This window comes from Podarcis gaigeae, assembly GCF_964106915.1.
Source record: "Podarcis gaigeae genome assembly, chromosome: 11".
NCBI classification, from domain to species: Eukaryota; Metazoa; Chordata; class Lepidosauria; order Squamata; family Lacertidae; genus Podarcis; species Podarcis gaigeae.
In genome coordinates, this window is record NC_139687.1 from 3,190,969 (window position 1) to 3,214,276 (window position 23,308).

At 41.3% G+C, this 23,308-nt stretch overlaps 1 protein-coding gene across 4 annotated transcripts in view; it reads right to left on the reverse strand.

Moving 5' to 3' along the window:
* The window catches only part of TRPM6 (transient receptor potential cation channel subfamily M member 6), a 95,882-nt gene that overhangs the window by 72,171 nt on the left and 403 nt on the right, over positions 1 to 23,308 (reverse strand). Inside the window, exon 2 of one of the 4 annotated variants that reach the window (XM_083701862.1) lies at positions 21,779 to 23,088. In XM_083701862.1, the coding sequence (XP_083557988.1) occupies positions 21,779 to 21,784 (6 nt within the window). In that variant the 5' untranslated portion in view covers positions 21,785 to 23,088. Of the gene's footprint in view, positions 1 to 11,285; positions 11,322 to 12,542; positions 12,654 to 18,988; positions 19,239 to 21,778; positions 23,089 to 23,308 lie in introns of those variants that run through there. The other 3 variants (XM_083701861.1, XM_083701859.1, XM_083701860.1) reach the window with 3 other exon arrangements.

A 23,308-nucleotide genomic window follows, 5' to 3' on the forward strand; every position in this document is an offset into this window, starting at 1 on the left:
ACAGTATGTGCTGAACACTTCCAAGAGATTTGTTTACAACAAAAGCCAAACTAATCTAAATAAAAATAGGTCAACTTTCAGGTTTTATGGTCTTGGTTCATGATCTAGATGCTTAGATTTGCCTAACTGCACTTCAACTCTGTTTCAGGGAAACAGGCAGGGTGTGAGTGGAAGCTCAGGGTGAGAAGGGGACAAGAGGTTCAGAGAAGTCTTGAATAATTTTAACAAATATTTTATAAGCGGTTTTGTAAATCCCATGTATTTAGACAACTCATGAACTACTTAGTAAAAATCAGTCAAGGGATGTGGAAAGCCTTGGCTGCATGCCTGATCTGGGTGTAAGTTATGCTCACACGCAACAGCAAAGTCCTCCCCCCCCCGCCCCACTTATAACACTGCTGTGCCCGATATCTAGACTTGAATTAGTCTGATTGCCACAAACCTGTCTCTGGAAGCATTACCCTGAAATCCAGAAAAAACAACACTGCACTTTATCATATGACTGATGCACTTCTTGAAGGTGTGGATGACCGATGAAGGTTGCATTAGCCTTATTTACATTTACATCCCATCTTTCTTCCAAGGAGCTGAAGATGGTGTACAGTTGTACCTCAGGTTAAGTACTTAATTCGTTCCAGAGGTCTGTTCTTAACCTGAAACTGTTCTTAACCTGAAGCACCACTTTAGCTAATGGGGCCTCCTGCTGCTGCACCGCTGGAGCACGATTTCTGTTCTCATCCTGAAGCAAAGTTCTTAACCTGAAGCACTATTTCTGGGTTAGCGGAGTCTGTAACCTGAAGCGTATGTAACCTGAAGCGTATGTAACTCGAGGTACCACTGTATTTAATCTCCTCCTCCCCATTTTACCCTCACAACAACCCTGTGATGTAGACTAGGCTGACAGTGAGCAACTGGCCCAAGGTCACTCAATGAGCTTCATGGGTGAGGGGGGATTTGAACCCCAATGGCCCACGTCCTAGTCCAGCACTCTAACCACTATGCCACACTGGCTCTACTGCAAATACTACATGAAACAACCAGAAAACTATCGTTAAAAGGTCAGGGATGGAGCATCTGTGGCCCTCCAAGTGTTGGGTTCCAACTGCCATCAGCCCCAGCCAGCATGCCCAATGGTCAGTGATGATGAGAGTTTGGCCAACAGCATATGGCAGGTTAGAAGCAGTAAGGCCTCTGAATAACAGTTACTGGAAACCACTGTGGGGAGACGCCTCTTTTGCCCAAGTCCTGCTGCAGGCTTCCCACGAGCATCTGGTTGGCCACTGTGAGAATAGGATGCTGGACGAAATGGGCTGCTGGCCTGGTTAAGCAGACTCTCTGTACGTTCTTCTTATGGACAGCCACAAGCTCCTGGTCCCTAAGAGGGCTTCTGTTTGGGATTCTAGCCAGTCTGTCAGAGGAGCCCTGTGGTGCTTCTCTGGCCAACTGAGATGGGAAAAGGAGAAGCAGAGGCATTTTTCTTCCTTGCTGCTAGTTTATACCTGCTGTGCCCTATTGGGCTACAGGATTCAGGTTTGAGGCCATCTCCTAGTCCCAAACCTAAGCAGCGGGAGGGCTGGCTCTGTACCCCCTGGAATGTCTCCTTTACTTTGGTTGGTGATTATCAAATACAGTGGTACCTCTAGTTACGAACTTAATTCGTACCGGAGATCCGTTCTTAATCTCAAACTGTTATTAAGTAGAGGCATGCTTTTGCTAATGGGGCCTCTTGATGCTGCTGCGCCGGCACATGATTTCCGTTCTCATCCTGGGGCAAAGTTCTCAACTCGAGGTAACTCTTCCAGGTTAGCGGAGTTTGTATCCGGAAGCGTTTGTAACCTGAGGCGTTTGTAACTCGAGGTACCACTGTATAAGGAATTTAGCAAATCCCAAAGCGATTTGCAAAACGAATAATAAAAAGACATAACATACAAAATTAGGGGTCCATTAAAACACTGCAAAACACATCTGCCACAGTGTTCCTAGGCACACCCTATGGCCCAGCCCTCACCATCCAACATAAAGTGCTGCGCAAGGGAGATATACCATATTTTTCACTCTATAAGATGCACTTTTCCCCTCCTAAAAAGTAAGGGGAAATGTGTGAGAGTCTTATGGAGCGAATGCAGGCAGGAGGCTCTGTTCAGCGCTCCCTTTAAAGAGCCACACACACGCTCCACATGCTCTTTAAAGGGAGCACGGCTCTTGGGGGAGCCTTAGCTGCGCACAGCCTCTCCCGGGCAACAGGAGCCTTCATCACGCTGCCAGGGAGAGGCTGCGTGCGGCTATCCCATAAGCCAGGACACAAGCGGGATCGCTGCGCTGCGACCCCACTTGCTGTCCTGGCTTCTTGCTTAGCCGCGAGCAGCCTCTCCCAGGCACCTAGCAGAGCCAATGTAGCGGGCACAGTGTACTTGCCTCTCTGGCACTGGTTGCCACTGGCACAAGAACAGGCGAGTAGGAGCAAGGCAAACCCAGGCAGGACAACGCACAGGCCCTTGTCTGCTTCGTTTCCATGAGGAGCTCGCTCAGCCCCATGGCCAAGCGGGTTCCTTTTCTTTCTCCTACCCCAACTATTTCCAAGCACCAGCCCAGTGACCTTTTCACAGGTGATGCCTCCGCCCTCCCCACATGGCAGCAGCAGCAGCAGTTTTGCTAGTGGAGATCAGCTTGCCAACCACTTGTGCTCTTCCCTTTCCTCCTAGCTCAGCCTTCAGGGCCTGCCTCTGGTATGTTTCAAGATGTTTATACCTGCAATATTGCAATACTGGTTGTTATACTTTGTAAATCACTTTAAAAACCTATTTTGGCATTGTGGTACAGAAAATAATGGTGATAATAATAGTAGTAGTAATAATAACAGCAGCATATATTAGTGAACACCAGAATACAAAAGTGTGGTGTGTTATAGAAATGGCTTGAAAAAAATTGCACTAAAATTCCCACTAAAATGCATCTTCATGAGGCCTTTAAATAAATAAATAATATTGCATAATACAAATGCAATAATCTCAGGAACTGAAGTTGACAACTGGAAAGAAAAGAGAGAGAAACAGAGACACTGCCACCCTAGAAAAAAGTCCCTCAGCATTCTGTGGGATTTCGTCCCCTGTGACCTGTGCTGGATGTAGTCTAATGCATTCTTATACAGATGTTATGCAAACCTGTCTACTTAGAAGAAAACCCCACTTTTGATCCTAGATTAAATATTTGTTCAGTGTTGTTTTTTTTTTTTATAATATTTTTATTAATTTTAAGAAATACAGAAAGAAGAATAAAGGATAGTTATAAGAAAGTAGAGAAGAATAACAAGTTTCCATATTCTTTTTCCATCAAATCTAAAGGACTTCCCCGCATCCTCCAAACCCTGCGTTCTCTGTCATATAAAACATCAGCAATTTGTTAACTTATTTCAAAACTTAATGTATCTTCCATTTTATCATGTTCCCTAATTTCAATTTTACTATAACCCAATTCTTGTATGCTTTGTATTAAACACAATAAAGTTATTTCATTACTTTACCTCTAAATCCTTGTGTCTTAATTTTCATTTCATTAACTTACATTTGCTGAAGCTAGAGTTTCCTAAAAGGTGCATTTTTTTTTAACATTCATACAGCTTATAGTGTTTTTTCAAATAGTCCTTAAACTTTTTCCAGTCCTCCTCAATTGTTTCTTCTCCCAAGTCTCGGATTCTGCCAGTCATTTCAGCCAATTCCATATAGTCCATCAACTGTGATTGCCATTCCTCCAGCGTGGGTAAATCTTGTGTCTTCCAATATTTTGCAATCAGGATCCTTGCTGCTGTGGTAGCGTACATGAAAAAGGTTCTGTCCTTCTTAAGCACTCTCTGGTCCACCATGCCCAGAAGGAAGGCCTCTGGTTTCTTAGGTAAGGTAAATCTCAGTACCTTTTTTAGTTCATTATGGATCATTTCCCAGAAGGCCTTCACTTTCGGGCAGGTCCACCAGAGATGAAAGAATGTCCCTTCCGCCTCTCTACATTTCCAACATTTATTGTCAGACAGATGGTATATCTTAGCTAGTTTGACTGGGGTCATGTACCACCGGTATACCATTTTCATAATATTTTCCTTCAAGGCAGTGCATGCCGTAAATTTCAAACCGGTGTTCCATAACCTTTCCCAGTCTACAAACATAATGTTATGCCCCACATCCTGCGCCCATTTTATCATGGCGGATTTGACTGTCTCGTCCTGTGTATTCCACTTAAGCAGCAAGTTATACATTCTCGAAAGTAGTTTATTTTTTGGCTCTAACAATTCAGTCTCTAGTTTCGATTTTTCCACCTGGAATCCAACCTTTTTATCTATTTTAAAGACCTCCTGAATTTGCGCATAGTGCAGCCAGTCTCGCACCTTAGTTTTCAGTTTTTCCAAGCTCAGCAACCTCCAATTGTCTCCAATTTTTTCAATTATTTCCCAGTATTTAGGCCAATGGGCCTCCATGTTAAGTCTCTTACGTGCCTTGGCCTCCACCGGTGAGAGCCACCTCGGAGTCTTACTCTCCAATAAGTCTTTATATTTTGTCCAGACCATCAAAATTGCTCTTCTGACAATATGATTTTTAAACAATTTGTGCACTTTAACCTTGTCATACCACAAATATGCATGCCACCCAAACGCATTGTCAAACCTTTCCAGATCTAGGACGTCAGTGTTCTCCAGTAAAATCCAATCTTTCAACCAGCAGAAGGCTGCAGACTCATAATATAACCTCAAGTCTGGCAGGGCAAATCCCCCTCTTTCTTTCGCATCAGTTAATATTTTAAACTTTATTCGGGGCTTTTTGCCCTGCCAAACAAACTTAGAAATATCCTTCTGCCACTTTCCAAAACATTCCACCTTGTCCACGATCTGTAGGGCCTGGAACAAAAATAACATTTTCGGCAATACATTCATCTTTACAGCACTATTCGGCCTAACAAGGAAAGTTTCAATCTTGACCATGTTTCCAGATCTCTTTTGATTTCCGACCAACATCTCTCATAGTTATCTTTAAACAAATTCAAATTTTTGGAGGTCAGATACACCCCTAGGTATTTTACTTTTTTAACCACATTCAACTCCGTTTCTTTAGAGAACTCATCTGTTTCTGTAGCTGTCAAATTTTTTACTAAAACCTTGGTTTTTTGCTTATTTAACTTAAACCCCGCCACCCGACCAAAATCAGAAATTAATTCTAACACTCTTTTAGTACTGGAGACTGGTTCCTGTAATGTTAATACCAAGTCGTCTGCAAATGCTTTCAATTTATATTGTTTCACTCCGACCTCGATTCCTTGGACCAACCGGTCCTTTCTAATCATGTTTAGCAACACCTCCAGAACTGAGATGAACAATAGGGGGGATAGGGGGCACCCCTGACGTGTCCCTTTTTCAATTTTAAACTCCTCTGTCACCACATTGTTTACTATCAATTTAGCTTTTTGTTCTGTATAGATTGCTTCTATACCATTTTCAAACCCCCGCCCCACTCCCATCCCTTCCAAATTTTTCTTCATGAACATCCAAGAAATATTATCAAAGGCCTTCTCTGCATCAATAAAAATTAAGGCCGCTCTAGTGTTAAGATTTGTTTGTAGAAGTTCCAAAATGTCAATAATGTTTCTTGTGTTGTCAAACAAATGCCTACCAGGGAGAAAGCCAGCCTGGTCCTTATGGATCACTTCATTTAATACTTTTTTAAATCTACTTGCCAGAATATCTGCAAAAATTTTGTAATCCACGTTTAGGAGTGAGATGGGGCGGTAATTCTTAAGTTGAGTCTTTTCAGTTTCTAGTTTAGGTATCAATGTGATGAAAGCTTCTTTCCACGTTTCCGGTGCCTTCCTTCCCTCCATAATCTGGTTGCAAACCTCCATCAAGGGTTGTATCAAATAATCCTTTAAAACTTTATAATATTTGGAGGTTAGACCATCAGGGCCTGGAGACTTGCCCAATTGAAGATTCTGAATGGCACTTTCAATTTCTTGCTGTGTGATGTTACAATTCAGGTTTGTTCTCATTTCCAGGGGTATTTTTTGTAATCCATTAGTTTTAAGAAATTGATCCACCTCGGAAGCTTTTTGCGGCCCTTGTGAGTAGAGTTCTTTGAAATATCTCTGGAAACACTTTCTAATTTCCTCGGGTTTCTGAACCATTCTCCCTTCAATCTCTAGATTTGTAACTGTATTTAGCTTTTGTCTCTTTTTCAACTGCCAGGCTAGCAGTTTCCCACACTTATTCGCTGATTCAAAGGATCTTTGTTTCATTTGTTTAATTTTCCATTCCACCTCTTGATTTATCAATTTTGAATATTGCGCCTGGAAAAATTTCACTTCTCTTAACACATCCTTCGACTTAGGCCTAGATCTTAATTTTTTCTCTCCTTCTCTTATTTTCTCCAATATCTTCTCCTTCTTTTCATTCCAGAGCTTTTTCTTAGTCGTATTTTGTTGTATTAGAAACCCTCTCATAACTGCCTTGCTTGCGTCCCAGATTATTCTTTTTTCCACGGTGGTATTCAAATTTATCTCAAAATAGTCCTTTAAAGTTTTTTGGGCCTTCTTAACAATCTCCTGATCTCTTAATATAGTGTCATTCATTTTCCATCTGAAGGATCCGGTTGTATTTAGTCTCAATTCCACTTTCAAAGCATTATGGTCGGAGCAGGTTTTTGGGCAGATTTCCACTTTTCTAGTCTTAGGTGCCAGTCCTCTAGTTGTCCATATTTGGTCGATTCGTGTCCATGTCAGATGAGCTTCGGAAAAGAAAGTCCCTTCTTTCCCTAGAGGGTTCTTAACCCTCCATATGTCAATTAAGTCCATATTGTCAGTCATTTCAAAAAAGGTTTTAGGTAGTCTGCCATCTTTCGATATGTTGGCACTTTGTGACTTATCCATGTTTACAGACACAACCCCATTCATATCACCCAACATAATGATGTTATTATAGTCCAAGTAATCCAGCATAGTCTCATGCAGCTTCCTGAAGAATTCCGATTTTCCCTCATTTGGAGCATATATTCCTAATATCAAAAAATTTTCTCCTTGTGTCTGTATTTCAATCGCCAAAGTTCGGCCATGTTCATCTTTAAATAAGAATTTCGGTGACAAGCTCTCCTTTGCATATATCACCACTCCTCTTTTCTTAACTTTATCCGAAGAAATAAATTCTTGGCCTAGTCTTTTATTAATTAGCACTTTTCTGTGGAGCCTTGTCACATGTGTTTCTTGTAGGCAGATAACATCCAATTGTTCCTTTTTCAAAATGTGAAAAACTTTCCTTCTTTTTTCCGGGGAATTTCCGCCATTTATGTTCCAACTGAGAAGCTGCAGAGACATCCTGATTCAATTGACGGGTCCTACAATGGGGTGTCTAAGTTTCCCTCCGATCCCGGAGGAGGTAGTGCTGGTCCAGATCCAGGTGGTATGACTCTTGAAGGTGGTCCCGGTGGTGGTGGAGGCCAAGAAGCTGCAGCTCCTTTTTGCAGGTCCTCCTCGTGGTCGTGTAGGAACTTCTGCTGGTCTTCAGGTGATTTAATTTTTATTTTCCTTCCTTTGTAAGTAAATGAAAATCCTTGTGGAAACTCCCACCTATAAGGAATTCCGTTGTGTCTCAACAGTTTAGTCAGGTCTATATAGGTAGTCCTAAGTTCCAAGAGATATTTGGGTATGTCTCTGTAAATTTCCGCCCTTGTGCCTTCTACCTCCAAAGATTTCTTGAAATGTAGGCCTAATATCTTATCCCTCTCTTCTCTTGATCTCAGAATAACTAAGCAGTCTCTGGACTTGTCTTTCTTTACAGATTTTCCCAGTCTAAAGGCTGTCACAATTTTAAAGTCCTTTTCTTCCTCGATTCCCCAGAATTTGGAGAACAAAAGTGTCAGAAATCCCTCTAGATTGTCTTTCTCCAGTTCCGGGATAGCCCTTATCCTGAGGTTACTTTCTTTACTTTTCAATTCAACCAATGACAGGTAGGCTTGTTGTTCCCCTACCTGTCTTTTCAGAGGCCTTACTTCCCCTTTAACTTCATCAACCTTTATATTCGCCTGTTCTGCTTTTTGGTTGGCTTCCACAGCTAATTTGTAGTTCTCAGCCGTAGCTCCTTGCAGTTTTTCAATCGCCTGAGTGTGCTGCGAAACCTGTTCAGTTAATCTGCCAATAGAGGATGTAGCTTGGTCAATTTTTGATGTTTGATTGTCCACTTTTTGATTTAAAACTGCCAGTTGTTCCAAAATTTGTTTCAAAACTGTTTCAGATCCTCCAGTTGCCATATCTTCTGTAGCAGGCTGTACAAATTCCACCTCCTGTGCTGTCAGCACAGTTGGGACGGATGATCTACGATGATGAGTTAAAGTTGTTTGCGTAAGTTGCCCAGATTTTTTCTCTTTTTCTTTATCTTTAGCTTTAGCTGCTCTTGTTCTCCCTGAGCCGCTCATTCCACACCTGCCTCTGTTCAAGGTCAAATGATCTTTTGTCCCATGAGAAAGACGAGTCCAAAGTATAAACAATTAAACCACAAAGAATTTCAATAAAGTTCAATTCCCAGGCCACTATACTTCCACAATCCTCTAGGGGGAGTATTTCAAAATTTCAAAGAAGGAAGGAACTATTTTCTGCCATTGAAGTTCCTATATTCCCCATGTTAAATTTTTGTAATTCCAATACACAAAAGGAAGGTTTCCAAAGCTTCCAGTTTCTTAGACTCCAGCCACAAGGTGTCAAAGGAGGTCTCAGCAACAATGTTAAACGTTAATATCTCAGACCATGCAACAGTTTAAGTCTCTGCTACAATGTCATCAGTTTGACAGCAGTTTGACAGTTCTCTTCTATTCACTGGCAGCCCGATGACGGGGTTACCCCTTTTAATTCCATTTAGCTCAAAAATAGGGGGACAGTTCCAAAAGGCAAAAGTCCATAAATTTCACAATTCTTTCCTTTTCTCCTCAAAGGTACACAGTCTATCAATGCACTCTTTCCTCCACTTTTACAGTCCCTTTTAAACACTTCAGCTCGCTTCAGAGCCCTTGCTTTGGTCTAATTAGCAGAGTCGGGAGGCGGACTTCCTGTTACTCGCCTCCCGTTTTCAGCCGAATTTCTCCAATTTGGTTAAAAATTTAAACCCTTTACTCACGGGTATGTTGCTCCAAATTCGATGTTTTCAAGAAGAAAGGTCGGCGCTCATCAGCAGCAGCAGCGTGGCTTTGCATCCACGAAAAGAGCGATGAACTCACAGCGCCGCTCCCCCTTTCACGTTCCGGAGCCTCTTACGAGGCTCCTTCTCCGCTTCTGGGGGGGCTCCAGGCGCCCGCCGAGTCCCACGGCCGCAGGCTCGCTCTGCCTGCGGTTTTTCTTGGTGGGTCTCCGCTTTGCCGTAGCGGACGACCCTTTTTCGCGGAGCCCCTCTTCACAGCGCGAAGAGGACCGCCATTGCTGTTTCGCGCCGCCTCCGGAAGTCTGTTCAGTGTTGTTTACTGGCAGCATTCTCTTTTTAAAATGCATTCTACGTCCATTTGCTCATTTAGCAAAAAACAATTTCAGAATTACCAAATTATATAAACATAACCCACAAACAAAAGCCGTAACTGCAGTGAAAGTCTTCAGTAGTGGTTTCCTGTGCTGCGGTCCATGGCGTCCAACTCTCATTGGACCAGGGTTGGACTACATGACTCTTGGGTCCCTTCCAACTGTTACAATTTTATAATTGCTTCCACAATTTCCACATTTCTGCTGAATGGCCATCGTTCACTCACAGACTTTCACTCACTCACTAATTAATTTATTTATTTACAAAGGATCCTGGTTTCAGTAATGATAGAACATTGCATTTTAGTGTTTTCATGTGGTCCTTATCTCCTCCCCCCCCCGCCTGATTTATGGCAATTTTAAAATGCAATTACAATGAATCGACAAAGTACTGTTAATGATCTTTATAGCCATAAAATCAGAGATTGGGATCCTGAGGGTCATCTAGTCCAAACCCCTGCAATGCAGAAATCTCATCTAGATCATACTTGACAGATGGCCACCCAACCTCTGCTTTAAAAGCTCCAAAGGAGGATTCCATTACCATCGGGGTCCCTTCCAGCTCTGACTAAATTAATCCGTTCCGCGAGTCTCTTCGTCTTGCGGTTTTTTCGTCTTGCGAAGCACGGCTATTAGCGGCTTAGCGGTTATTAGCGGCTTAGCGGCTATTAACGGCTTTAAGAAAAAGGAAAAAAACTCGCAAGAAGCAAGCCCATAGGGAAAATCGTCTAGCGAAGCGATGAAAAAACAGAAAAATCCTTTCGTCTTGCGCATTTTTCGTATTGCGAGGCATTCGTCTTGCGGAGCACCACTGTACATGATTTGTTATATACAGCTTGAGCGCAGGTGTTGCTACTGCTTCACTCCAACAGGTGTCCCAAATTCACTGCTCCAGATTTCTAGGGAAGCCATCAGGAAGATCAGATTTCTGTCTGAGAGCTCCACCACTCTCCATGCCTGTCTCTCAGTCTGTACCTGCAGCTTCTTCACAAACAGCTTGGTGACATCATCCACCACAAGAAGGGGGAAAACTGAGGTAGATGAACATGCCCTTTCTTTAGTGATGCAAAGGCTCACCAGTCAAGTGCATCAGATCTTCCCAACAGTAGGAAATCTGCCCCATTAAACTTGCCCAACCGCTTTGACCCACAAGCAGAGTTGTCAATGGGTGGTGGGAGATCCTTGAGACCAACTCTCATCACATTACCTTATTAAAATCAGACAGGTATGAATTATTAATCCCTGCAGAAAACACCACAGAATTAATCACAAAATGCTGCCAGCAGTCTGACAGTCTAAATAAATTACTGACACATGAGGAAAAAGGAAGAATTGAGTAAGGCACTCAGACACACTAAGACACTATGTTAAAATCTCAGTGAATTGGAGAAGGCCTGGAAGAAAAACCAACGAATATGGGTTCCATTGGAACTCTGCACGTGCATTTCTGTTTCACTCTGAACAAAGATCACAGCTCAAGTGCATGGGATCAGAGGCAGCTCAAGCAAACTATAAATTAAACTTAGTCTTTTGCGGGGGAAACTCTAGTGCTTCACACCAGGGGAATTTCTCCATGGAAACCAAATGCTAGCCCAATTAATCCCAGAAATCTCTGCCATATCTAGTGCAAGTTCACATTTTCATCTAATTTTCATTTATTTTAGGATTTCTTAACCTGCCTTTCACTATTAAGTCTCATGGAAGATTACTACAAAACAATGATGTAACTTGAAAGCAAGTAAAACCAATACTTAACATACCAAAAATACAGCGTAGGTCATCTCAGCTGTCAAAGGCCAGGGAGCAGAGGTGTGTGTTCAGCATATTACAAAGGCTGTGCAATGAAGACACTATAGACACCTCTGTGGGGAGAGAATTTGGGAGGTGACACGGAACAGCTTTTCCTGGAACACCACCACCCAAATTTCCAAATGGTAATTAAGATGCATCCTCCTGCAAGCACCTGCTCCTGGTAATTGGATTGTCTGAACATCCTGAGAAAGTGTTGACATCTTTTACAAGTAAGAAAAAAAATGTACCCAATGACTCTCTGGTGGAAGAATTAGATTGTGTCATGGCATGACAAAGGGCACAAGTAATGTCCTCTTTACCAATCCTTTACAGTATCATACTCTGACAGAGAGATGCATAGCAGGAAATTAATGTCTTGCAAATGGGCACGTTAGTCTGTTCAATTTTTTGGGAAACTTCCAAAAGACGCCATGTCACTTTCTTCTAAGCTTGCTCCATGGGTATCTATGGCAGAAGAAATCCTTTTTGCTCAGCTAGACATCCTACCTTTGCTTCCCTTTGTTCTCTTTGTCACATCCTTTGTTGTAAGAAGCACAACCCCGCATCTTCCAAAAGAAAAGCTTTTGCTATTTTTTGAACCATATGCTAAGGTTTCCAAGGAATCCAGAGTGGAATCAGATGTGGCCAAGCTAAGCCCGAGCCCATTGGGGGAGAATCTTAGACTGAACAAAAGCACACCCCCCCCCCACTAGAGATGTCTATGAATTCCAAGGAAAACACATATGGGAATTGCCTATATTCACTTATTGGCCCCAAGTATAGAACAGAAATCAATCCAGCAAATATTATTATTCACTCCTGTGAACAATACTTAAGCACTTACAGTCCCCCACAACCTATTCTCTCTCTCTCTCTCTATCTGTGTGTGTGACCTAAGATACATAATTTCACAACAATGAGATCAATAACATAGTTTATGGCAGAAGATGAACTACTGCAAAACACAACCAGTACTGTATACAATAAACGGAGACTGAAAATAATACTGTCCTACAACATTCTCTCTCTCTCTCTCTCTCTCTCTCTCTCACACACACACACACACACACACAACCCATCTGGAGAATGCAGTCTTGGATCCTTCAATCCCTGTGAAAATCCCCCAAATCGCTTTTCTTTGCTCCTCCTTCCACGAGGCAGGTAACTACCTTGCAGTTAAGCTTTTCACTTCTCTTTACCTTTCTTATTTTATGAATCTCACTCACCTGTAACCCTTGTGAGATTTGGATCACAGGCATTTTCATGTGATCTTTCCCCTTGCCAGTTCATTTAGTCTTTCCAAAGGTTTCTAAATGCCTGCCCCATATTCTGTAAAAGGCACGTCTCTGGGGTAATCACATCTCTGTGAGCCTCTGTGTTAGACACAGGTTCGTGTGTTATATATACAAGAGCATATCTGATAAAACACAAGGTGCTTACTAAAGAGTGGTTGAGACTGCATCATGACTTTCTTCATGTGGCTAGGAAGGGGATAGAGATGCAAGCCACCACCTACAGTCTGAAGTTGCCTAGTTCAGACATAGGCATATCACTTCATATACAGGAACTGATCTTCAGCCCTCAGGAACCACCAGCGCAGAAGGAAAATAAAATATGTGCCACAAGCAGACCAGTCACGTGCACCAAACCTTGGTATGCTCTTTGCTTTGCCCTAACTTGATCCCTAGACTGATTGTCTGGGCTTTCCATCTTAAACCATACTTGTTTTAGCAATTGGCATAAAGCTGAACCTAGACCGGAAGTCAGATCTTTTTGATGAAGTACACTAATTAAACACCAATAAGCAAGGGATAACATGTATTTTAGACAGCTCTGGAATTAATTTTACTAAATTGAAGTCTGTACAAGTGTGGACATAAATAGGCATTGTTCAGAAATTTACTGCCAAACGGGGGGAATCTAGGTTACGGTATAAATATAAGCATTAGTACTGTATTCCAAGAGCATTATTATTCCAACACCATTATATGTCAAGCTTTCTTTAAAAAAACTAAAAACCCCAGGGTGAAAATAGTTGCCAGTGAGCTGGCTATTAAGGCAGTCAGCAGAGCCACAGCTGGGTGATCTTGCGCCCCTGGCAGAACCATCCCGATTGTGCCCCCTGGCCACAGACAAATGAGCTCTTCTTTCTCCTTCTCCTCCAGCCCTTCCACCCATTCAATTCACCCTCTATTTAAAACCATTTCTTATGAGGCAATAATTGATATTGATATTTATGTACACCGCCTGCACCCCTGGTGGGGGCCCACCTCACCACCCCTAGCTGTGGCCCTGGCAGTCAGACCTGGTTTTCTTTCTTCCAGGAAAAATGTTATTAATGTCCCCAACAGGCAATTTAATTTTTTTGCACATATAAATTAGTTAACCTTGCCATGAAGCACAATATGTTCTCAGACAACTAATGTTGGTGTTATTTGCGTATTGTTTCACTTGGGGAGTGAGCCCTGTGGGAATTTCCGCTGGAGATCTTGGCCCAGCCTAGCTGCTTGTTTGCGCCACTCTGCAAGAGAATGTTGGGCATCCAGTGCCCTCCTCTTCCTTACACAAATGGACACAGCACCAGGAATGCTCAACTCAGTTGCTTTTATTAGGCGTTGTATGTTAAAGCATGGTCAGAATAACCCAATTCATGCCCGTGATCCCATTCAAGAGCACTCTGGCAAACAACCCTTACTTTATTTATCTACTTTATTTGTGTATTTAGTAAGATTTATACACCGTTTGATTATAAAAATTCTCAAAGTAGTTTAAAAAAGAAAAAAGGGGGGATTATAACCCTGCTTTAAAACATACAAAAGTTACAATACTAAATCAGATTAGGTAAAGGTAAAGGAGCAGCGCACGGAAAAGCTGTTTACCTTCCCGCCGGAGCGGTACCTATTCATCTACTTGCACTTTTTTTAGCATGCTTTTGAACTGCTAGGTTGGCAGGAGCTGGGACTGAGCAACAGGAGCTCACCCTGTTGTGGGGATTCGAACCGCCGACCTTCTGATCAGCCAGCCCTAGGCTCTGTGGTTTAGACCACAGCGCCACCCTTTTCTCAATTTTCTAAGTGTCTGGGTAGGCTCATATAAAAAAGATTTTTTTAGCAGGTGTCAAAAAGAGTACAGTGAAGGCACCTGCTTGATCTCAAGAGGCAGGGAGTTCCAAAGAGCAGGTGCTGCCACCCTAAACTACCGAATTCTTTCAAATGCAGAACAGGTATTATATTGCACCTGTAGTAGTGCCAGTTCCCATACTGAAGCAGTCAAGTGGGCACATGTAGGGTAAGACCTGTTTTCAAGCAAGTCAGTTCCTTTCCCAGCAGCTCTGACTCAAGCCTGTTTCTGGGGAAGGCACAAGGAAGGGGGAAACTACCCTGTTGTTGTGCCCTTCCAGGATATTCTGGTTCCAGGTGAGCAAATGTCAAAGAGGTCAGCTGAATGAGGCCCCATTCCCAGTCTGAACTCGGTAGTGACCTGGAAATGTCATAGAGACGTCACAAGGGCAGAACGGGGTGTTCGTAGACTTCTCCAATGGGCTTCAATTCTGCACCATTACACTAACACACGCGGTGCCTCGGAATGTAACACCTGCTCAAACGGGGGGCTGCCTGTACCCCACTCAGCACTACACTGAATTCCACCCACAGGGGGCAACAGTGATCCCTGGCAGCCTTTGACAGAGAGGAAGCAAACTTTAACAAATAACAAAATGGAATGTTGTCAGGCCACTGATAATGAAGATTCTTTCAGCACCTAAAACTAACATTCATTCTGGTCATAGACTACACTTCACTTCATCAGATGCAGTTGACAGGTATGTATTACTCACATAAAATATGAGGATACGGCAGGGATTTCAATACCAACTTTTTATTTCCTATTTCACCTCTCTTCTCAGTTCTAATTATTTCCTCCTCCGTTAAAAATGCTTGTTTCCTTCTCCAGAGCAGGGATGGGGAAGCTGTGGCCCTCCGGGTGGTGCCCCTTTCTCCTTAGCACCAGCCAGCACAGCCAACCATCAGGGACAATGGGAACTGGAGCCTAACAAATCAAGCGGGGTGGGGGTGGAATAGGTCCCCTGTCCCCAGTACATAAGAAGGTAAAAGGGCCACGAATCACAAAAGGGTATGGTCAGATAAGCAAAGTCACCATCAACCCACTACAGACACTTAATTAGTAATCATTTTTGCAGCCTGTTGTTGGTGAATAGCTGTTTTAACTTCTGGGTCAGAGGATAGGTTTACTACTAAAGGCCTATAAAAGGGATGTTATCATTGTCCAGGATGACGTGTTGAATGGTTTTAACTGGGAATTGTAGATAACAAATGTTCTTACACCTTCACTTTTGGATCTGTACTGCAGTAAGTTATTCGTGGGTATAAATCAGATTATGTGGGTCTGTTTTTCTCACTTTAACAGATGGATAATATATTTCAAGGATTTACAACAGGCATTTCTTAAAGAACAAATTCCTGTCTGATGAGCTGTACTGTGCTTGTAATGTAGGCTTGGGCCATTGACAATTGATTTTGTGGAAGCTAGAAGTATAAATAAGTGTGTAGTAGTTAATGGGATTCCAATATAAGTTGAAGCTTTTATGTCCATTGTGAAATTGGACAGCATCAGCAAGGCAGTAAAACTGCTATGCAGACTAACCTAGGCTCATATTCATTGGGGTGAAAGCTATTGAAGTCCCAAAATAATTTCTCAAGGGCTTCCTACTGGTGACATGGATGTGTCATTAACCTGGATGGCCAACTATGTCTCTCTAAAATATAATGAGCCCTGCCTAGAGGTAGCACTATTCTTAGATGTTTGTCCAATTATCATTTGCTTATGACTTAATCTTAAGTAGCTGAATGGCAACATTTTGGAAAAACGAGAAAAATGTTTTACAAAGTATTTCATTCTAGAGCCACATATAATCAAAGTATGGAATGTCAACAACAGTCACACATACAACTGTGGAATATCGTTCACTCTCACTGCTATTTACAATATACAACACATTAAAAAAGCAGCAGTGCACTTTACAATTTTTATTATGCTCATCAAAATAAACCCAGAGAACCCGTGATTCCACATGAACATTAGATGAGGCTGAAAGTTTATGAGGACATGGAAGATGCAGATCCCAAACTGAAGTCTGCCAGTTGTCTTTCTTATTATATTACAATGTTTACTTACTTTAAAACAAAAGCAAAGCCTGTCACTGCAGTGTACATCATTGATGGCCAGCATAACAGGGTAAGACAATGGGTGCAAGAGCACCACCCACCAAGAAACAACCTAGAGCCTACAACAAGAAGGCCATGCAAAGCCATCCTTCTCAATCTATTTCCCTCTGTCCTGGAGTGACAGCTCCTAGCAGCAGAGAATGTTCTGCAATAGAAGTCAAGGCATGAAATCTGTTCACATTTAACAGCTGAATTAAGGCCTTAAATACAATTCTGCAATAAAAAGCTCTAATTCTCTCACTAAACTGCACATTGAAATGTTATGTGTTTATGATCCCAGTGAAAGTTCACTTTACATATAATTGGTATGCAGTGCACAACTTCTACAGGGCCAACCTAAACTGACAGTGCATACTTAATGTGAAGCATTGTTTCAGGGAGTGAATCAGTTCTAAAGCAATTAAAAAGACAGAAGGTGAGGCTTTCAGGGGGTACCTTAGGACAAGTCACTGATATAGTGTTGGCCGGGTGCCAGAATTAGTATCATTAGTCTTACCTTGTGACATTGTACTGACATAACAACTGATGTGTGCATTTCCACTCTACCCTTACATGATTATACACTGGCACAGCAAATCTTGCAGACTAATTCTAAGCAAAGTAAGGATTTCAAATTGGGTCTTTAATTATTCTATCTAGGACAGGAGGCACTGAAATTTTTTTCTGCTCCCAAACAAGGTATGCAAGCAAGTAGACTTCCCAGTTACCTTTTAAATGATATGGAAAACAGTGAAGCACTGAGCTTCATCCCTGATCACTGGTTCCCATTTGCTGATACTCAGTTATCTTTCCACAAGGGCCAACATGGATGCCGAAATCTAGCATTGCCTGAGCTCTGAGAGTGTGGCTTTCTCCCGACTGAAGTGCGGAGTGTTTGAGGACATTCGCAGGGAAACCAAAATGCTTGTTTACAAAGCTACTGTACTACCAACCTTATGATATGCTTGTGAAACATGGACCACTTAACATGGACCATCTCCAGCTCCTCAAAAGATTCCATCAACAGTGTCTCCAAAAATTTTTACACATCACTTGGGAAGACAGGCGAACTAATATCAGTGTACAAAGCAAAGATCACCAGTGTTAAAGCAATGATTCTTCAACATCAGCTTCGTTGGACTGGTCATGTTGTGTGGATGCCTGATGATCATCTTCCAAAGCAACTACTCTATTCCAAACTTAAAAATGGAAAGCATAATGCTGGTGGTCAACAAAAGAGGTTTAAAGACTGTCAAGGCAAATCTAAAAAAATGTAGTATAAACACTGACAACTGGGAAACACTGGCCTGCAAGCGCTCCAGTTGGAGAACAGCCTTTACCAAAGGTGTCATGGGCTTTGAAAACACTGGAACTCAGGACGCAAGGGAGAAACGTGCTAAGAGGAAGGCATGCTTGGCAAAATCCACACCGTGATCAACTCCTGCCTGGAAACCAACATCCCCACTGTGGAAGGACGTGTGGATTCAGAACTGGCCTCCACAGTCACTTATGGACTCACACTGTTAAAACCATGTTTATGGAAGACGATCTTACTCGACTACGAGTGATCACCAAAAAAGAATAATTTTTTATTATTATTATTAAATTTGTATACTGCCCTTCGTCCAAAGATCTCAGGGCAGTTTACAGAATAAAACCACAAAGTACATAATACAAACAATAACAAAACAAACACATCCTCCCCGATTCCTGCTTGCTATAGCAGAAAAAACTCATTAAGAGGCACAAAGGGCTTTAACTTCTGAAGTGTAAGGAATACATAGGACTTATAAGTAGGGTTGATGACACTTTTTCTGCAGGGCTCCTGTGCTTTTAACAATTTATTCAGAAAAAGTTAGCAGGTGAAGCTGCCTAGCACTGAGACACGGTACTGGAAAAAGCTTCACGATAAGTATATGACAATAATGCTGCTCCTTAAATCAAATTGAGGTACTTGGCAATCCTGTTGAAATTAATACTGCTGAAACTAAGGGTGCCAGGTGGCTTCTTTGAGAAGATTCTTCCTTCTTCTACCTACACAGAACAAACACCTAACCTCATTTTGCAACCCTAGAACACTACCATCTGCCCACTCAGTGAACACACTGGCAAGCCAGGAATGGTGTTATATAGCTCTCCTCCATCCCTTACAAACAAGGACAAAAGTTTCAAAATATACAATCACCTCCTGAACTAATGATGCCACAGATCGCAAAACAAAGCAATGCACTCTCACACATCTGCTGCAGATCATCTGTTTTTCTTTCTTGCTTCAGTCCATTTTTGAATCAGCAAGCCTAACAGAATGGCTGTGCAAATGAATCCTGGAAAGTTAACAGTAGTGGTGGTGAAGAGCGAGTTAGCAAATTTAAGCTGTGGTGATCAGATCAGGAGGCGTTTATGCTCCAGTCCTAACTCATCTACCTGCCTATCTCTGTATATAGTTTTACCTTCATTTGAACTTTCATTTGTCCTGCTTTGTCTCTTGCATCTTGTCAAGACTGCGCTCGTAAGTCAAACTCTCTTCTGCTCCCCAAAGCTTCTGCAGCAACCAAAGTGTACGCAGGAGGAAAGGAAGTCCATTCAGACCTCAAGGAGTACTCCTTGATCCTTGGACCACACTAGAGAATGGTTAATGTTCCACTTTCCCCTATCAGCGATTGGCAGCTGTCTTTATGGCTGGATTCTTCCAGCTGCTCAGCAGGTTACATACCAAGTCGCTTTCTTGCACAACACTTAAGCAACAACCAGCCCAAGACGCCTGGCCAGCCTGGAGTGGCTTCACTCTATGAAGCTTATTCCACTATAAACACCAATGTACTTCTCCACCCCGATGAGATACTCTGCGATTCCTCACTAGTCTTAGGTTAAATAATAATGGGAGGGAGTTAAACCTTTGAAGCTCTTATTAGGAACCTGTCAAGCAGGGCTGGGCCAACTAACCGCACAATCTCGGCTTTCAGTTTGAAAGGGGGCTGGTGTGTAAGATAATATAGCTGCAGTCACATTTTCAAGATTTTCTGCAACGTGATTTAAAAGCCAGTTTGCATGCAATTCTAGTTTAGTTTGATTGATATCACTACCTGTGACATAAATGTAGCTTGCTTTATGTTTTCTTGGCATGCATTTTTCAAGGCAGAGAGGAGCTTAGCATTAAGGAAAACTAAAAGCAGTTCTGAAAAAGATAAATCACTTTATCATTGTTGTTCTTTGATATTTGTCAGGACATCATTTGTGTGTAAGCACTTGGTAGTTTCTAAAGAATTAACTAATGCTTGACATTTCCTCTTGTACAGATCAACTTGCATCTTCAGCTCTAGGTCTGAACTCAATGTGACATGCAGCTATGTATTTTTTAAAACTCTCCAAGCAGAAACCAGGAGATTGTGTGAGAGGGGGAACACTGGGAGAAAAGGGGACTTCTTACACGTTTTTCTTTTGGTTGATTGTCTAGTTAAAGTTTTTCCCTAGCCACTTTTCCTCTCTATAAGGCCAAAGACATGAATAGACACATCTCATTCACCACCAGAGGAAGATGGGGGAGCATATTCACTGTGTATTTCTGAAGGGGGAAATGGCTAAAGGACACCAGCATACTTCTGCTATAAAACCCATCTTTTTAAACTGCCTTTTTATATAGCTCTCTTAGAAAATACAGTAAGACAACCAAACCAAGCTGAAACACTTCTAACTTACCTTTTTAAAGTTAGTTACTGCTGTTGCATTTGTTATTTTTAAAAAATATTATTTTAGATCATTGTAATTGTTGTGCTTTTATGATATTGTGAGCCACCTTGGGTCCTGTCCTGAGAAAGGTGGTACGTAAATAATTTTATTATACATTTTTTTGGGGGGGGTTCTAAAATACCATTGAGTATAAGATATATACAACTGCAGGTGTCACTTGGTTGTCAGACACATTTCAACAGAACATCTATAGTTATTACAGGTCCACCTTCTTTGGTACAACATGGAAACTGACAAGTTCAGCTACTTGCCAATCTGATCAACTGAAATTTTGCCAGGCTGTCATCTACAAAAGATAACCAATTTCTAAATTTGCACCCATTTTAAACTGGCTAGTAGACATTTATATGCAGTTAAATTAGCTGCAGCAGCAACCCCCTTTTTGGCAACATGCAGAAAAATCCTTCACATATTTAATCAGAAGTTCCACTATCTTAATGTGGCTTGCTCCCTTGTGCAGTCTGTTTCAGATTTCCAAAGGCTATCTTCCATATATACAGTATTTGAGAAATAATCTCTTGCCATATTTCCTCTTACTAGTTCCAAAAGGTAGCTGGAGTTCAGGTACTCGCTCTATATTTTGTCTACTTTCCAGAATGTATGCTATTTTTGTTCCCCCCTAAGAGGCGGATGAAGCAGCTTATGTTTTCTTTCTAGAGAAGGGTTTTTCGTCACATATAAAAAACTCCTCTGAGGCTGCTTCTGTTGGTTGACTATGCAAAGAGTGTGTGTGTTTAATACAATTAAACCATTTCATATATAAAAACAACATAAAATTGTTTTAATTGTCTTCATATATTGTTTTATATATATTTTATTTGTGTCTTTATTAAATCACTTTGAAATGTATAGGAAGCTATTAATATATTGAATTAAATAAATACCGTAATGTTAATTTATTTTTAGAAATCTAACAGAAGCATAATAAGTACTTAACTGTTCAGCGTGTAAAGCAAGATGATAAGCTAGTTCATGAAATTAATGGAATGCAAACTTGTTATAAGGATACAAAAACGTCATGAATTTTGAAGATTCAAGAATTCTTAAATAAAAAATTAGAAAGCAAGTCTTAATTGACACAATTCATGAATTAGAGCTGTAATTTATTTTTTTCATCCTGCTTTATAGGCCCTTGTTTAGTAATTTATGCTGATGGACTATTCACAGAACCAAATCCAACATTTATTTACATTTGCCAAGCACTGCTGTTTTGCAGAGCTATTTCTATAATCTTTTGAAGAGAATCATCAAATTGAACTGCAATTGCAAAAAGTCTGTCAATTTAAGAGTGTGTTCATTTCAACTTTTCCGTCGCCAGTCCTTAACTTTTCGTAAACAGTCTATTAGGAAAGTGTCTGAAATGGACTTCTACTGAAAAACAAACTACGCATTCCAAACTAAAGCTACTAAAAACACATTATAATTTTCTTCCAAATGAAGTAATGCTTGTATCAAAATATTAAACATTGCAACAGAAAAGTCAGCCTACTTACCTTCATTCTGATCACTAACACATAACATTTTTGTAGCCTTCAGCCACTGGATCTCAGTCTGAAGTTTCCATCTCATTCCCAATCAGATAAAGCTTGCTTAGCACGAGCAACTAGTGGAAACAATGCCGAAAAGCAATGATTACAAATTTCCATGGGCTTGTACTTAAAAGCTTTAATGAGATGGAAAAGAGATGGCCTCTGAAAACTGGTGAAATGTTTGTACTGCAATTAAACTGAAGAGACTATCACCTGGTAATCAGAATCATGTGACACAATCTGGTTTCAAGTTTATATACCACATTAGGGAAATGATTAACATTCACGTCACTTGTTTCAAGTTTCAACAACAGTAAGGTTCAAAATAAAACCTTTCCAATGAAAACAAATTCAGATTTTTCAAGAGTTTATTGTGCATCTCTATTGCCATCTAAAGAGTCTGGTTTATAACTGTTTGCATTATGATGGCTACAGAGCAATTTAGGCTAGTTTCTATTTTATCTCAACAGTACTTACGATAAATGTGATTGTTCTCAAATGGTAGCAGTTGCCGCAAAATAAAGTGGATGAAGTATCTTCAGGAAACTTGTTCATTTGTATGTAGCCAAATATGTCCTTACAACTATGAGCTCTGGGACCTTCGGGTAAATACAGGGTTGCAGTCAACAAACTGTTACTTCAGAGTAGAGTCCCTGAAATTACTAGATCTTATTTTGTCATGAGCCTGCCCTGAGTAAGTTAATAGATGACAAGTCACAGAAAATTAACAAATCTGTGTTCAGGTCTTGCTGTGTATTTGCAAAAACCAGCTTGCCAATGTACCTGTGAGTATATACAAGGAGACCAGCAAAGTTTCCGTCCCCAGTCTAAATTAAGGTATGTGCATATTTTCTCCTGCCCCAAACCTCATTGTCCTCATTGTCCCTCTCCATTCCCATCGCAGCACTTGTTCTGGAACTTACATACACTGCAATATTCACAGCAAAAAAAGAGGCAAGCTTATTCTACACCTTCGGCTTTCTCACATAATTTCTAAACTGCCTTACTTTCTTCCTATAGATTTCCACATTCTCCTTTTGCAACCCATAATATGGAAGTAATGCTAGTAAATGGACAATAATACTTAAGGAAGCTTATCCTACACTCCATGGGGTAACCTCCCCCCTCTTGCCAGCCCTTTGCCCCAATCAAACATATGATAATCAGATTAAGAGAAAGGGGGAGAATTAATTTAATTTATTCTCCTTGGCCAGCAGAAAGATGACAGGTACTTCAAAATCACAACAGGATACAGTGGTACCTCAGGTTAAGTACTTAATTCATTCCAGAGGCCCGTACTTAACCTGAAACTGTTCTTAACCTGTAGCACCACTTTAGCTAATGGGGCCTCCCGCTGCCGCTGTGCTGCTGGAGCACGATTTCTGTTCTCATCCTGAAGCAAAGTTCTTAACCTGAAACACTATTTCTGGGTTAGCGGAGTCTGTAACCTGAAGCGTATGTAACCTGAGGTACCAGTGTACTGAAATGAGAAAG